At 36.5% G+C, this 14,844-nt stretch overlaps 2 protein-coding genes and 1 pseudogene across 8 annotated transcripts; 1 reads left to right on the plus strand and 2 right to left on the minus strand.

Moving 5' to 3' along the window:
- Positions 1-1,616: 1,616 nt before the first annotated feature.
- Positions 1,617-3,072, minus strand: LOC148693906 (cysteine-rich receptor-like protein kinase 29; annotated as a pseudogene). Its single transcript, XR_015952118.1, has 4 exons — positions 2,858-3,072; positions 2,532-2,769; positions 2,248-2,398; positions 1,617-2,157 (listed from the first exon to the last, which is right to left on the minus strand). The product of XR_015952118.1 is annotated as a cysteine-rich receptor-like protein kinase 29 (transcript).
- A 4,142-nt stretch (positions 3,073-7,214) lies between these two features.
- Positions 7,215-11,181, minus strand: LOC148693907 (cysteine-rich receptor-like protein kinase 26). 6 transcript variants are annotated; one of them, XM_088677485.1, is made up of 7 exons: positions 11,027-11,181; positions 9,416-10,621; positions 9,176-9,310; positions 8,946-9,073; positions 8,286-8,857; positions 8,062-8,212; positions 7,215-7,969 (listed from the first exon to the last, which is right to left on the minus strand). In XM_088677485.1, exons 2-7 carry the CDS (start codon positions 10,221-10,223, stop codon positions 7,646-7,648), a joined length of 2,118 nt encoding a protein of 705 aa, XP_088533611.1. In that variant the 5' UTR covers positions 10,224-10,621; positions 11,027-11,181; the 3' UTR covers positions 7,215-7,645. The 6 variants fall into 6 exon arrangements, with proteins under 6 accessions (XP_088533611.1, XP_088533616.1, XP_088533614.1 ...); XM_088677490.1 differs by lacking the exon at positions 11,027-11,181 and having other exon boundaries at positions 8,058-8,212; positions 8,286-8,523; positions 8,647-8,857; positions 9,416-10,562; XM_088677488.1 differs by lacking the exon at positions 11,027-11,181 and having other exon boundaries at positions 8,286-8,523; positions 8,647-8,857; positions 9,176-9,305; positions 9,411-10,553.
- Positions 11,182-11,807: 626 nt separating this feature from the next.
- Positions 11,808-14,127, plus strand: LOC148693908 (CDT1-like protein b). The gene is made up of 5 exons (XM_088677493.1): positions 11,808-12,060; positions 12,156-12,209; positions 12,337-12,456; positions 12,551-12,688; positions 13,230-14,127. Exons 1-4 carry the CDS (start codon positions 11,957-11,959, stop codon positions 12,603-12,605), a joined length of 333 nt encoding a protein of 110 aa, XP_088533619.1. The 5' UTR covers positions 11,808-11,956; the 3' UTR covers positions 12,606-12,688; positions 13,230-14,127.
- The last annotated feature ends 717 nt before the right edge of the window (positions 14,128-14,844 follow it).

Raw genomic sequence — 14,844 nt, forward strand, 5'->3', positions numbered from 1 at the left:
GAGGTAATTTATTAAAAAAATATTAGAAAGGGCGTTGGTTTTTGGACTTGGCTCACGTGGGTGTAGTATGAGCATTAATTGATATGAGTTACAATCTGGTTGAATTGGATTTGGTTAGTTAGGTTGGGGATAGACGGGCAAATGATCAACCCAACTCAACCAATCAATGAACAGGATGAAATTGAGTTGGGTTTAGGTGTATTATAACTATAAAAAAACCCACTTGTTCGGATATAAAGTTGGATTGAACATTGGCAGGTTCGAATTGGCCCAACCCAAGTTGCATCTCTATCACTCACCGTCAAGGAAAAGATGAAAATTTGGTTCAAAACTAACAAATGATGGTCTAGCTAGCCACAACTTATTAATTACCTAAGATATATATTATGATTAGAGAAATGCTTATGGGACTCTCAAAAGTAGGACTCTCCATAGACTCACTCCTATCTCATATTTTTGGCAAAATATTTTATAATATTGACACGAGAATTGATGTTAAACTGTCAAGTGGCAGATAATTCATGAACAGTTTCACATTTGAGGGTCTCTTTAGAATTTCTCGATTAGAGAAATTATTGTCATAATGATTTGTTATCAGCGCTTAAAAGATTGCTCTCTAGTTTGTTTCAGAATTAGATGTTTATAAAGACAGTGTAAATCCTTAGGAATTAAGGTCTTGCCAATTAATATATAGTTTGTTCCATGGGGTAACCTTCTTGACAATTTTGTAGTGATCTCTCTTTCGTGTCTATGAAATAAAATAAAGAGTTTTGCAATCAGTTTCTCTTCTTTTTGTCCTTAATTAATTTGGTATGTTGACTTTTTATAGTGCGAATTGGCCTAAAAGTTATCATTCGAAACTAAAAGGGTGTATTCAATTGGGATTTTAAAGGATTTTAATTTTTTTTAATGAATCTAAGTATTAGATCCCATATCGTCCAGGAGAGTGGATCATCTATGCCTTATATGTACATGTCCACCTCCTTTAGCACGAGGCCTTTTGAGAACTCATTGGCTTCGGATTCTATCGGAACTCCAAAATTAAGCGAGTTTGTGCGAGAACAATCCCAGGATGGGTGACCCACTGGGAAGTTCTCGTGTGAATTCCTAGAAACAAAATCGTGAGGACGTGGTCAGAGCCCAAAGAGCACAATATCGTGCTACGGTAGAGCTAGGCCCGGGATGTGGTGGAGCCCGAGTCGGGATGTGACACTAAGGGTATTTAACCAGGATTTTAAGTGATTCTCTTAAATTTAAGATGTATTCAATTAGGATTTTAAAGAAGTTTATAACATTCCAGGTGTTTTAATCAGAAATTGATTTTAAAGAATTTGAGAAAGTTGAGGAATTAGAGGGAATTAGAGAGATTTCGTAGTGTATTTTAAGCATTCATAAATCTCACATCTCCCCATGAAATTTCGAGGTAATTGAATCAAAATTTTATATTGAATCTTTACAAATCAATTAAACTCCATAAAAATCCATGGATTTATAAATCAATTAAAATTTCTTAAATTCTCAATTGAATACACCCCCTAAAATAGCATGACTTTTCCTTGTCTGCCTGTACCGTACGGCGTCTTTAAATGATGGTATATCTGAAAATGAATCGTAATTCCAGTTTTATTCATCCAGTAACTTGATTCAGTTTGAAAGCAGAGATCAATAGTCAATAGACAGATAACTCCCCCATGGAGATAAACAGGCATAACTATGCTCCTTTAGAAGCAGTTTTACTAAACATAAACACACCAAGAAGAAGCGAGATACAAAAATATGACTTGTGCTACAAAATAAGTAAAAAGTATGTAAACCTATGGTTCAAAACTAGCGAGGATATGGTTCGGTAATATTTGAAGGCTCATTTTTCGACACATAGATGGGAAGGTTTTTGGATTCATCAGACTCTGTCATCCCCGATATGTTCGATTCACCGTTCTTTTGCATATGAAATGCAGGTTTTGAGGGTGCCGAAAGTGTGACAGATTCACTATTAAGCATGGATACAACTGAAGCTGATGTCGGTCTGTCAACAGCATTTTCTTGTACACAAAGTAAACCAATGTGGATGCATCTCATCGTTTCAATTCTTGAACTCGTTGTCAACATGGGATCTATGACATTTGAAATTGTATCCTCCCTCCAATTTCTCCAGGCCTGTAAAAGTACATAAATATCCTCAATAAATAAATTTCAACACTACGCCTTGTAGAGGGAATCCACCAACTTGATTATACTCATACTCACATAGCTTAAAAGGCCCTCTTCATTCTCACCATATCGAAAACGACCAATCTTTTTACCACTAACAATTTCAAGAACCAAGACGCCGAAACTGAAGACATCCGTTTTGACAGATAAGTTCCCATGAAATACATACTCAGGAGCCATCTATCCACTGCATGATTATATTCCAATTTAAGATTTTAAGTTTTTCCTCTTTTATAATAATTTCTTTTGAATTCTATTGTAAACAAAGCAGAAAACTAAGGTGTAATTAAGTTAGCTTGCCATGTTATTACAATACTTACTAGGTTCCCACAATTGCTTTTGTATACCCTTGAGTTTGATCGATAACAAACAATCTTGCCATACCAAAATCAGCAACTTTGGGGTTCATATCTTCATCTAACAAAATGTTGCCAGCTTTGAGATCACGGTGAATAATTCGAACGCGAGAATCTTCGTGAAGGTAAAGAATCCCTCGAGCAATGCCTCCTATGATCTTGTACCGTGTTTCCCAATCCAAGTGCATATGATTGTTGGGGCCTAATATTATTTAATTAGAATGATATATATGTTTTTATTTGTAAGACGTTACTATGGATTGTACCAAATTTGAAATAAAGAATTATACCAAAAATGAAGTGATCAAGACTTGAGTTGGGCACATATTCGTAGATGAGGAGTCTTTCTTCTGCTTTTAAGCAAAATCCTAGGAGCCTTACTAAATTCCGGTGTTGAAGCTGCGCAAGTAGCATGACCTCATTCTTAAATTCACGATCGCCTTGTGCAGAATTCTTAGCGAGCCTTTTCACGGCTATAAGTTGCCCATTCAATAGCCTTCCCTGAATATTTAAAGGAGAAAAATTAGGAAACAATTCATATATAGATGATCTTCTTTCTTGTGACTAATTAGGCTTCAAGCTCACAATAAATATACATACTTGAGCTTTCCTTCAACCAATTAAGTAGACTAGTATTACTAGACAAATGGTTGGTGGTCATTATCTAGTATTAAATCAAGAAATAGACCAATCCCATATGAACAATGAAAGAGCCTTTGTGTTTACCGAAAAAAAAAAAAAAAAAAAAGAGAGAGAGAGTCTGTCTTTTAAGTTTGTATGTGACTCTATAAGCTTTTAGATGTCATTGGACTTTTTCTAAGGCGTACCTCTCAACTTTTTGTCATTATATGTGGAATTTGTGTTTTGGCACCTATTGGAAGTAATACTCAAACCCTTGAAGGGAAATTAGGCCGAATGCTTAATTCATGCGGAATTTTTTTTTGTAGGCCAACCACAAAGAAAAAGGAAATACTATATATATATATATATATATATATATATATATATATGTGTGTGTATGTATATATTATTTTTTAATTATTATAAATAAACCGATGAGAAATATAAAAATTTAAATTCAACGAGGTAGAGGATCCTCTTCGGATTCATTTTTTGTGAATCTTAGGGATCTTCATATCCTAGTCGTTCAATGAATATCGTGCGGTCAATTTTTGTCAGGTACTATTTGTGTTTAATTTTAAATAAAAAAAAAAGTCAAATGATTTATGACCTCATAATGCACGATAAATGACTAAGATGTGACGATCCATAAGATTCAAATCTTTTTTCTTTTTTTTTTCTGGAAATTTTCTCCTCTTAGCATGTATTTTGTCTTAATGTAGTTCATTTTATCTATTGCTACAGATGTTTGTGAACAGATGTCATGTTTCAGCAGATACCCCTATTAACACTTTACATTAAATGAAAAAAACACCTAATAAGTTAGGGGTGCAACAATAATTTAATTGACATATAAGACAAAACTTAAATATGTCACTTAATACCAGTCTAATGGTATTCTTTTTCACTCGTAGGTGAGAGATTTTAAGTTTCAATGTTATCAATGATGAAGTTGGTGTCTTTTACCTCTTCGTAAGTATATTTTTAGGAAATTGTTATTAGCACTCCAAAAAACTTATTTTGCACTCCAAACTTTCTATAATTAGAAAGAAAATATACTTGTGAGGAGTGTAGAATGAGATTTTTGGAGAGTTAATAACAATTTCTTTTTTATATATATAAAAAATAAAAAAAAATGAAACTCATCTACTTGTTTTCCCACTAATTGACTTTGCTTTTTGTTCTCTATTTCTCCAACAATAACTCTATATCCACAAACATAGCATGTACTAGTGCTTAATACCCGCGCGTTGCCGCAGGTTTGAAGTTAAGATAAGGTGTTAAAAATGAAAAAAATTTCGGTTACAAAATAGGAACAACAATAATAACAATGAATTTGGAAAAACGTTAACTGGAAAAGGTTAAATTTAGATAATATAAAGATACAAATTATAGTTATCCATTATATTGTAGCAGTTGTATGTATTTCTGGACCAGGAGGAAAAATAGAAATTCCTGGTATAAAGATACAAAAAACATACATTATAATAATTGAATTTCTTCTAATAACTCCATCTAGTATACTGTGTTCCAGCTTTTGCATACAAAAAATGAGGAGATGCTATTGTATGGGGACGCAAAAAATATTGTTGAGTTTTAGGCAAAGAAAGATATGTACAGGTTGTTAAACATGATTTAAAATAGATAAACAAAACACGGTAAACATTCTTGATCAGAGTAGTGAAAGGTGTCTTCAGCCCTTGTTGTCATTGATAAAGCAACCTGAACAAAGAGGAATAGAACAGAACATATTTAGATAGGATTTAGTATCACATTTAAATGGTAATGGAGGAAAAGATAAAGCAACTTGAACACATACTAACCTAATCATTGTTTCCAGTGCTGTTGTGTGGCTTTGCAAAAAGCAGAGCAAAACCAAAAAATAAAATAACCAAAGGCAAGGTGGAAGACAGTAGGGCTTCTCATAATTTTTAATATTTGGTTTCCATGCATTCAAAAAATTTTATAATTTTTTATTGTGTTATATCACATCCCGGCCCGGGGCGGATCACTTCCCGGGTCGACTCCACCACCGTAGCATGATATTGTCCGCTTTGGGCTTACCATTCCCTCACGGTTTTGTTTTTGGGAACTCACGAGCAACTTCCCAGTGGGTCACCCATCATGGGATTGCTCTAGCTCCCTTCTCGCTTAACTTCGGAGTTCCTACGGAACCCGAAGCCAGTGAGCTCCCAAAAGGCCTCGTGCTAGGTAGAGATGTGAATATACACTTAAGGATCACCCCCCTGGGCGATGTGGGATGTCACAATCCACCCCCCTTAGGGGTCCGACGTCCTCGTCGGCACACACGCGGCCAGGGTTAGGCTCTGATACCAAATTATCACATCCCGGCCAGGGGCGGATCACTTTCCGGGTCGACTCCACCACCGTAGCACGATATTGTCCGCTTTGGGCTTACCATTCCCTCACGGTTTTGTTTTTGGGAACTCACGAGCAACTTCCCAGTGGGTCACCCATCATGAGATTGCTCTAGCTCCCTTCTCGCTTAACTTCGGAGTTCCTACGGAAATCGAAGCCAGTGAGCTCCCAAAAGGCCTCGTGCTAGGTAGAGATGTGAATATACACTTAAGGATCACCCCCTGGGCGATGTGGGATGTCACATGTTATGTGCCACAAACCTAGATTAACTCATTTTTTTAAATATTTGTTGTGAGTTTTTTTTTTATTATTTTATCTTTCTTTGTGCCCACACTCTACATTCAAATGTTTTTAAAATATTTTATTGTGTTATGTGCCACAAATCGTATTTCGTGCCACCTACAGCAGGAGACTCGGTGTGGAAGACAAAAAGCCGAGCAAAATAAAAAAAATAAAATAATCAAAAGGCAAAACAATGGTGTCACATCCCGGCCATGGCGGGACCACTTTCCGGGCTCGACTCCACCTTAGCACGCTATTGTTCACTTTGGGCCCCCAGCACACCTTCACGGTTTGTTTCTGGAAATTCACACAAGAACTTCCCAGTGGGTCATCCATCATGGGAGTGCTCTTGCGCGCTACTCGCTTAACTTCGGAGTTCCCATGGAACCCGAAGCCAGTGAGCTCCCAAAAGGCCTCGTGCTAGGTAGGGATAAAAATATACATATAAGGATCACTCCCCTGGGCGATGTGGGATTTTACAATCCACCCCCCTTAGGGGCCCGACGTCCTCATCGGCACACCACGGCCAGGGTTAGGTTCTGATACCAAATTGTCACATCTCAGCCCGGGCGGGACCACTTCCTGGGCGCGACTCCACCGTAGCATGATATTGTCTGCTTTGGGCCCCCAGCACACCTTCACAGTTTTGTTTCTGGGAACTCAGACGAGAACTTCCAAGTGGGTCACCCATCATAGGAGTGAGTGCTCTTGCGCGCTACTCGCTTAACTTTGGAGTTCCCATGAAACCCGAAGTCAATGAGCTCCCAAAAGGCCTTGTGCTAGGTAGGGATGAGAATATACATATAAGGATTACTCCCTTGGGTGATGTGGGATCTTACAATGGGGACAGGTGGGTTTCTCACAATTTTTAATAATTATTTTGTCCATGCATTCAATGTTCTTATAATTTTTTATTGTGTTGTGCGCCACAAACCATGTGGCTTGATTTAAGTCATATTTTTTGTCAAATTTTTTGTCAAATTTTTAATTAATTAATTTATCTTTCTTTGTGCCAGAACTCAACGATCATAGACATGCAACCTAGGAGGACAAATGATGATCAACACGTGGCAATCATGGGCAATACAGGTATTTTATTGTGTGAAGCAGGCAGCAAAATGGTAATGGACAGAAAAATTCAGGGGCATTTCCGCCCTTTTACTATTGCTGAACAGTGCTTAAACTCAACTGAGTTTTAGTATATATAATGTAGTTGCTGACATAATATGAATTGTTCACTATAATCACCAGATGCAGTACTCAATATAAGGTTGCATCTTGCTATTTACCACTTAGTACTACAGTTTAATGGTATTTTTTTCAAAAACAAATTTGAATCACATTATTATAAGAATTAAAATCTAATTTTCTATAGAAATTATATATCTATTCCAACACACAACATGTATATATATTACACGCGAGGATACAATTCATATAATAAAAGGGAGTCAAAGCCTGTAACTTTCAACGAAACAATACTTTCAAAAGAGAGGGAATAAAAACCCTGGCATCAAGGCCCTCGCTGGCAAACAGACCATCGAGGACGCTTCTCACATGTCTTTCTATGATCGATGCAATCTGAGAAAATTTAAACTTCAGCTGCAGTTGGTCGTTTCTTTCTTTTTCTTATTTGACAAAAACATTTGTTCTTCTGTGCACGTAACTCTGGACAGATTCTATGGATCATGTATCAGATCATGTGACGGTGTTCTAAGTACACATAACACTACCCGTCTTATAATAAACTTGCGCTTAAAAACAAACCAGAAAACCTACATTTATAATCAGCCCCACTAACGAGGATATGGCTCTGTAATGTTTGAGTCCTCATTTATCGACACATCCGCAGAATTTTTAGATTCATATGATTTTGTTCCTTCCGTGGTGTCTTTTTCACTATTATGCAAATAATATGCAGGCTTTGAAGGTAATGAGAGTGTGACAGAATGACTATTAAGCATCGAAACAATTGAAGCCATGGTTGGTCTGCTAGCCACATTTTCTTGGACGCAAAGTAAACCGATGTGGATGCATCTCATTATTTCGGTTCCTAATCCTGTCGCTAACACAGGATCTATGATATTTGACACCGTATCCTCCTTCCAGTTTCTCCATGCCTATAATAAAGTTGAGAACTACATCAATGAAAGAAAGTTCATATACTAAGAGTTAAATCATGTGTAAAATTAAAAATTATATTCTTACTCACATAGGTTAAAAGGTCCTCATCATTCTCACTACTTCCGAAACTGGTAATCTTTCTACCACTTAAGATCTCAAGAACTAACACACCGAAACTAAAAACATCCGATTTGACAGAAAAACGTCCATGAATTGCATACTCTGGAGCCATATATCCACTGCATGATTATATTCACCAAATTAAAACATGAATTTAGGATACTAACTTAGTTAGAATTTTTGGATACTTACTAGGTCCCCACAATTGTCTTAGTATCTCCTTGAGTTTGATCCATCGTAAACAATCGAGCCATGCCAAAGTCTGCAATTTTAGGATTCATATCTTCATCTAACAAAATGTTGCCAGGTTTAAGATCACGGTGAATGATTCGAAGACGAGAATCTTCATGAAGGTAAAGAAGCCCTCGAGAAATCCCTCCTATGATTTTGTAACGTGTTTCCCAATTCAAATGTCCACGATTGACTGGATCTAAATACAAGCGCAGTAGATTAAAATATGATTCATAAGTTTTTCTTTTGTTGATACAATTTTCAGTAATATAAAACTGAGAGGAAATGTTATGAATTATGCCAAAAGGTAGAGCAAACGTACCAAAAATGAAGTGATTAAGACTTGTGTTAGGCACGTATTCATAAATGAGGATTCTTTCTCCTGCTTTCAAGCAAAAACCTAGCAGCCTTACCAGATTACGGTGTTGCAGTTGAGCAACTAACGTGACTTCAGTTTTAAATTCACGATCACCTTGCTCAGAATTTTTAGAGAGTCTTTTCACGGCTATATTTCTTCCATTTGGTAGCCTACCCTGAAGTTTATAAAGAAAAAATAAAAAGTTAGTTGGGTAAAACAATTTTTCAGTAAATCGTTTTTCTTTTAATATAGTGTTTTGTTACCTTGTAGACAGCTCCGAATCCACCTTGTCCAAGCTTATTTGCATCAGAGAAGTCATCAGTTGCTGATTTTATAGTTTCAAAGTCATATTGCAACGACTCCACCAGACTACTGTCATCCGAATTATCATCTGAAAAGTGACAGCATAATCATAACATATATGTCCTAAAACGCTACTGAGATAATTGCATAATATATCAGACTATGTGACAATTATCACAATTGAACTTACTTTCAAGTTTTTGTTTTCTCCATCGTCTCCTCACTCTTAAGGAAATCAATATTCCGATAAGAATCATAGCAACAAAAACAACCCCAACAATGGCGATGATGATGATGACTGCTTTTGATATCTTACTCTTCTTTCCTGCTTAGCATCAGATGGGTGCGTTCATTTTATTGAGCGTCACATACAGAAAGCAAAGAAGGAAAAAAAAAAAATTTGTAATCAAGACATTAAGTTTAACCATGCCTTTTACAGATGGGAGAGTGACTAGAGAATCGGCAGTGGGCTCGTAGAAAAGAGTTGCTTCGAATCTCAAATTACAACTCGGCTTAAGAACTCTGCCTCCTTGCTTTCCACCACAACAATCTGGTATTTTTGAGATAGCCCCTTTAAGGCAATCACTGCAATTTTGCTTATCCAAATCTGGGGTGCACTGCACAAGTGCATATATTGTTTGGTTTGTCGTACTTTCCTGCATAATCGTATGTCCGGCTGCATATTTTTTAAGAGAATCCCCTGAAGCAGCTTTCTCAGTCAAAGTATCCAAAAAGAGATTGAGCACCAAATCGAATTTCTGGGGATCAATTGCGTCAGTCAGGCTAGGCACATACTTAATAGGCTCATCCTCCTGAATACCAAATATTAATTTGCTCGAGTATCGGACCATGCAACGCTCCGCCCATACGATTGCTTCATCTTCATTCGAACAATTCGTGAAGAGAAAGGGACTAGACTGGTTGACACAAGTGTGACAGTTGTTGAGGGACACATCTCCTCTGCACAATGCAATTGCGTTCACTTTGTCGGGGTCTTGCCCCATTGATGAATTGTAAAAGCCGGAATTGGTTTGATTGTTGGAAGAGAAAGAGGAGAGGAGGGTGTTGAGGTTTTTTTGGTAGGTGCCACCGTCTTCGTAGGTGCCAATGTTGGAACATCTCCAGCAGAAGTCAGCTGTATAAGTGCATGTAGCGTCATTGACTTGGGCTCCGGCGGGTGCAAGAAGGTGCAAGAGAACGGGAACAATGAAGAGAATTAGCAATCTTGAGGAATCCATTTCTGTTGTTACAGTCAAATGTAGTACTTCATTATATTGTTATAGTAACCAACTTGTCTCCAATTCTTGGTTTAATAGACCACCAACTAGCACGATGCAACTGCTTCGCTAACCATCAAGCCACTCGGGTGGTATTCCTATATCCTATTCTAAGTCAGGAGAAGATGATTCAAACTCGAGCATAAAAGGATGGCATATATTGCCCTCACCAGCTGATCAAACCCACATCGACCTACCCCAGTTTAGAATTTTGAATTGGGAAAACTACAAAGAATATAGGGACCACCTTGACTTTAACTCCATTATTGCCTCTGATGATGATTTTGTTTTTGTGCTTGTGGTACAATATTGACCAATTCCAAATTGATAATATCTCCCTTCGCTGTCCATGTCCATTTCTTGGTTGGTTACATTAAAAATAATGAAAAGACGGAAATGATAGTGAATTTATGGATAAACAAAAACTAATAAATGAATTAAGGACGTGCAATAAAAGAGTAATGCTATAGTTATCATATTTTTCATATTACATTTGTATCGTCTTTTTAATAAAAATAGAGGTTACCAACACATGTAAGTCTCATATCATATTTTTAGAGATGAGACTCATATGTGTTGGTGGGTCATACCTTTATTAGAGAGATGATACAAATTTGTGGTAAGTGTATAATAAAAAATAAAAAAGGAGTTTTAATGAAAAGAGATTCTCTAAATTTTTTTTTAACCAAAAACAACATAATAACTTTATTTAATGAAAATGACTTTGACTTTAATAATAAAGACAAAAATAAAAGAGAGCAAACTCTTGGAGGTTTTCCTTTTGTTGGACTTGGAATTCAACTTGGCCAGCTTGCCCATGGCTGCTCACTTATCTTCTGCAATGGAGGAAGCTACTTCGTGTTATTTGCCTAGGCCCCTGAAGGCTCAAATTGTCGCACGGTACGAAAACAAAGATTGGGTGGAGAGGTTGAGAGCGATATATTCGATTGCAAAAATAGTTGAATTGAAATTGAAATGAAAATATAAACGATAATAGAGGTTATACAGAGAGATTGAGGAAGAGAGAGATGATTAAATGGGCAAAGACTTGCCGTCAAGGGCAAAATTGGAAACTGATTGTTTGGGCCAATCTTATTGGGCTGATTTGATGTTGGATTTGGCTCATCATTCTTTGTTTGTTTTTTTTGTTTTTTTGAGAACTAATGGATGGAAAATGTAACGGAAGTATTATTTTGAAATAAAATAGTGCTTAAGGTATAAAAGTGAATTGTTTTAAAAATATTGTCAGAAATTGAAATATACTCTAAACTTGAAGTATGAAAATGTAATTTATCTATTAATAATTAAGGCTAAACAGCTATTACGATCTGGACAACTTTCTACTTCAAAGTCCGAATTGGCTTATTGCACTGTTCAAATCAACAGTATTTGGGTCCGAATTTCATTCTATTTACAGTCATGCCATTGCTTTAAAGAATGGGCTCTTACCCTTCGATTTTTTTATTTACGACAATGCCTCTCTCTGTCCCTTTTCTTGACGCACACGTATTGAAAAGGGACACAGACCCCGCGGGAAAGACAATGCCTTCTCAAACCCTACTTTCATACTCCGTCTCGCTCGCAGACCCCCCCGAGAACGACACAGACGATCTTGCCTCCATCGTATCCCTCCTCTCGCCGCCGTCTCCTTTCTTTCGCCGATCGTTGGGCCAGTTCGGTCTACAAGGACCACAATGAGCGGAGCTCCTTTGAAGTTCGAAAGCCCGATCCTAGTTGCAATTTCCAGAATTCGATTCGCCCCGAAATCCGACAACGTCCTCATCTCCTCTCGCCACCTGTAAGTGTTACTCCACTTTTGTTCTCAGCAATTTGGAGTAGCACCTTTAGGCTTTTCAATCGTAAAAATTAATTCTTTAAATTCTTTCCATGGAGGGATGAAACCCTGAAGAAGACTCCTGTTAGCCGCCCGGAGAAGCTACCCGTAAAGTGAGGCTTCAAATTTGGGTTGTCTTGCATATCTGTGTGTGATTTTGATGCTCCATTTCTAGGTGGATTTTGATTTCTTTGATTTCTGGGTTGGCTAATTTATGTGCTTATTTGTTTGTTAATGCAGATTTGAAATCTTGGGTGAGTTTTTCAATGACTTGGACACCTCGATTTGGTTGTTGCGGTTGAGGGGATTGAAGCCCAGTTTCAGCAACATTTACTCCCAAATCGAGTGTTTAACGGATAGGTATTTCTTTTGCTTGGTTACTGAGAAAATGAAATTGGGCTGTTATATAAATTGATCGTTTTTATCTCGATTTTTTGTATTAATTGAACGACAGTGACCCTGACATGGCAGCTGATCCTCTTCTTGGTGTTGCATGTTCCTCGGTTTGAATTGATTGAATGGCGAATGACTAAAAAATACCGTCGCATCACCACATAAAATGAGCTGTCCAGTGTGGGCATAATCCTTGGAGGTAATCTCACTGTCGAACATTTTATGAATGACTCTCCCAGTGCTGAAATTGAAAATCTCAAATATAGATGTAGAAGTTCCACCAATCAAATACAATCAATTAAATTGATAATATGCAACCCTATTACATTATTGGAATATAAAAAATAAAATAAAATAAAATTAGCTCCCTCATGTTTCAGGAAAAAGATAAACAAAAATCAAAGCAGTAAAAAAAAACTTTTTGTGTCGGGATGTCTAATGAGATGTTCCATTATGATTGTAATGCAATGCATGTGATAAATGGTGTATTGTTCATCTTATCAAGAGCAGTAAGATCTTTAGTTATAAAATATGTATCCGTATTCATATTAATTTGAGCTCCAAGATGTTTTTTAAACTAAAGGAAAGAGTTATAAAGTAAATATGGATGCAGGACCAGAGGACCACATACTCTAACAATATATGATGAAAAGTACTCATTGTTCTCTTTTCGTTTTCTAATTGTTCTCTTTAAGGTATAATATGAAAATCTGATTTCAAAATCGTGTTTTTTCCTTCAGAGAAAATTTGGGCTATAAGAGCACAGTGCAAAGCTTCCTGTAAGTATGGGAAAAAACCAAGGCACAGTTCCACGCGAGGTAGTTCGATCTTTCATTTTCATCTGCTATTAGTACTTGCCCTCCGAGGATTAGAGATTTCTTGCAATTTTACTTTTACAGTGCTTTTTTAGTTTGCCATTTTGTTTCAAGATGCTTTTGATTCTTATTACATATGGGAGCAGTAGTTCATGGGTGTGAATATTTGTTTCGTTGTGTTTGGGGTTTAAAAGTGAATGCATTACTCAGGGATGGCTGTCGGCTTATCCCACTTATCTTTTATGTTTTCACTTTATTCATGTGCTGAATTATGGTTTCTCTCTAAATTGAAGAACTAAAAATGGCAAGCAAACTAAAAAGCAATTAGATTATGAAATGGGTACTTTGGTTTCTCATCATTTTTTTTTTGTTTTGTAATTTTCATTTATTCATGTTCTTTTGACAGCGTAATCAATTGTATTTTTGGTTTTCCCTGCTTCGTTTATTTTATGCTTGCGTGTTCTTTTGTATGCCTAATGTCTTTCTCTACAAGCTATGCAAGAAGATTTGTTGTTGTTCTCAACTAAGAGATATAATTTCATGGATTATGTTTTTAAAGTCATACAAAATACCTCTTGAGGATAAATGGGTTTGACGGGACCTGTTTTCATTACAAATAGGATGCATCTTTTTTTATAAAAGAATGGAATGGTGAGTTGCCAAAATTTCATTCTTCATCTTGATTTCTTTCATTTTATTTGATTCTTCCGTTAGCTTTTGCTAATTGCTACCAGAAAATTTGAAATTGAACATCAATTACATGCCAAATGGACTTTAGAGATCAAATATGGAGTGGAATGAGAGGAGAAGTCGTCACTTTTTCTCAGCTCTCTCTGGACAAGGTTTCCAAATAGTTTTCCCTTATTTTTGTAATTGTCTTTTTTTAGTTTAATAAGATGTAATTAAATAGTTAATTAACCATACTAATCAATGGCAGATCCAGTATTTCAAGATCGGGGGGTCCCAAGATAAAGGTTCAAAAAAAATATATTATACTAGTTTGGTTCTATAGCACTATTTTTTATTGAATTTGGTTCATTGAATAATCAAAATTAATCAACCACATCAAGTGGTCAAGTGGTAAGGGCGCGGATTTTAGCTTTTAAAATACAAAAAACAGGGAGGTCCCGGGTTCGAGGCTCCAAGCTAGTGAATCTGCTTGACTGTAGCCATAGAAAGCTGAAATGCCTCTGTGAGTCTTCTAGACCCCTAGAAGGGGTGGATAACAGTGGCTTACCACTAGTTGTCCCGCTTTAAAAATAATAATAATAATAAAAAAATAATAATCAAGATTAATCTCAAAGGTAATAAAACCAACAAATTCTCCTCAGCAACATAACACATCAATTAATGACTTTACAAAGATGAAATTTGTTAATGTAACATATATATTACAATTGGGAGTTAAGACTAGAGTCTAGGATTAAAAAACTTAAATAAATTTGGAAGAAATAAAATTAGGCAGCTAGAGGTGGTGGAACGACAAATGGTGCTGGGGGATGGGATAACTTGAGTTTAAAGTCGGGAGGTTACGACGATT

The sequence above is a fragment of the Pyrus communis genome, chromosome 10, assembly GCF_041283825.1.
Source record: "Pyrus communis isolate YQ-2024b chromosome 10, ASM4128382v1, whole genome shotgun sequence".
Lineage (NCBI taxonomy): Eukaryota > Viridiplantae > Streptophyta > Magnoliopsida > Rosales > Rosaceae > Pyrus > Pyrus communis.

Coding starts and splice junctions, on each gene's coding strand:
- LOC148693907 (XM_088677485.1), bottom strand. CDS start 10,223: ATGGATTCCTCAAGATTGCTAATTCTCTTCATTGTTCCCGTTCTCTTG. Junction 9,311..9,415: donor CACTCTCCCATCTGTAAAAG/GCATGGTTAAAC, acceptor GATGCTAAGCAG/GAAAGAAGAGTAAGATATCA. Junction 9,074..9,175: donor GAGAAAACAAAAACTTGAAA/GTAAGTTCAATT, acceptor GTCACTTTTCAG/ATGATAATTCGGATGACAGT.
- LOC148693908 (XM_088677493.1), top strand. CDS start 11,957: ATGAGCGGAGCTCCTTTGAAGTTCGAAAGCCCGATCCTAGTTGCAATT. Junction 12,210..12,336: donor CCGGAGAAGCTACCCGTAAA/GTGAGGCTTCAA, acceptor TTGTTAATGCAG/ATTTGAAATCTTGGGTGAGT. Junction 12,457..12,550: donor ATCGAGTGTTTAACGGATAG/GTATTTCTTTTG, acceptor ATTGAACGACAG/TGACCCTGACATGGCAGCTG.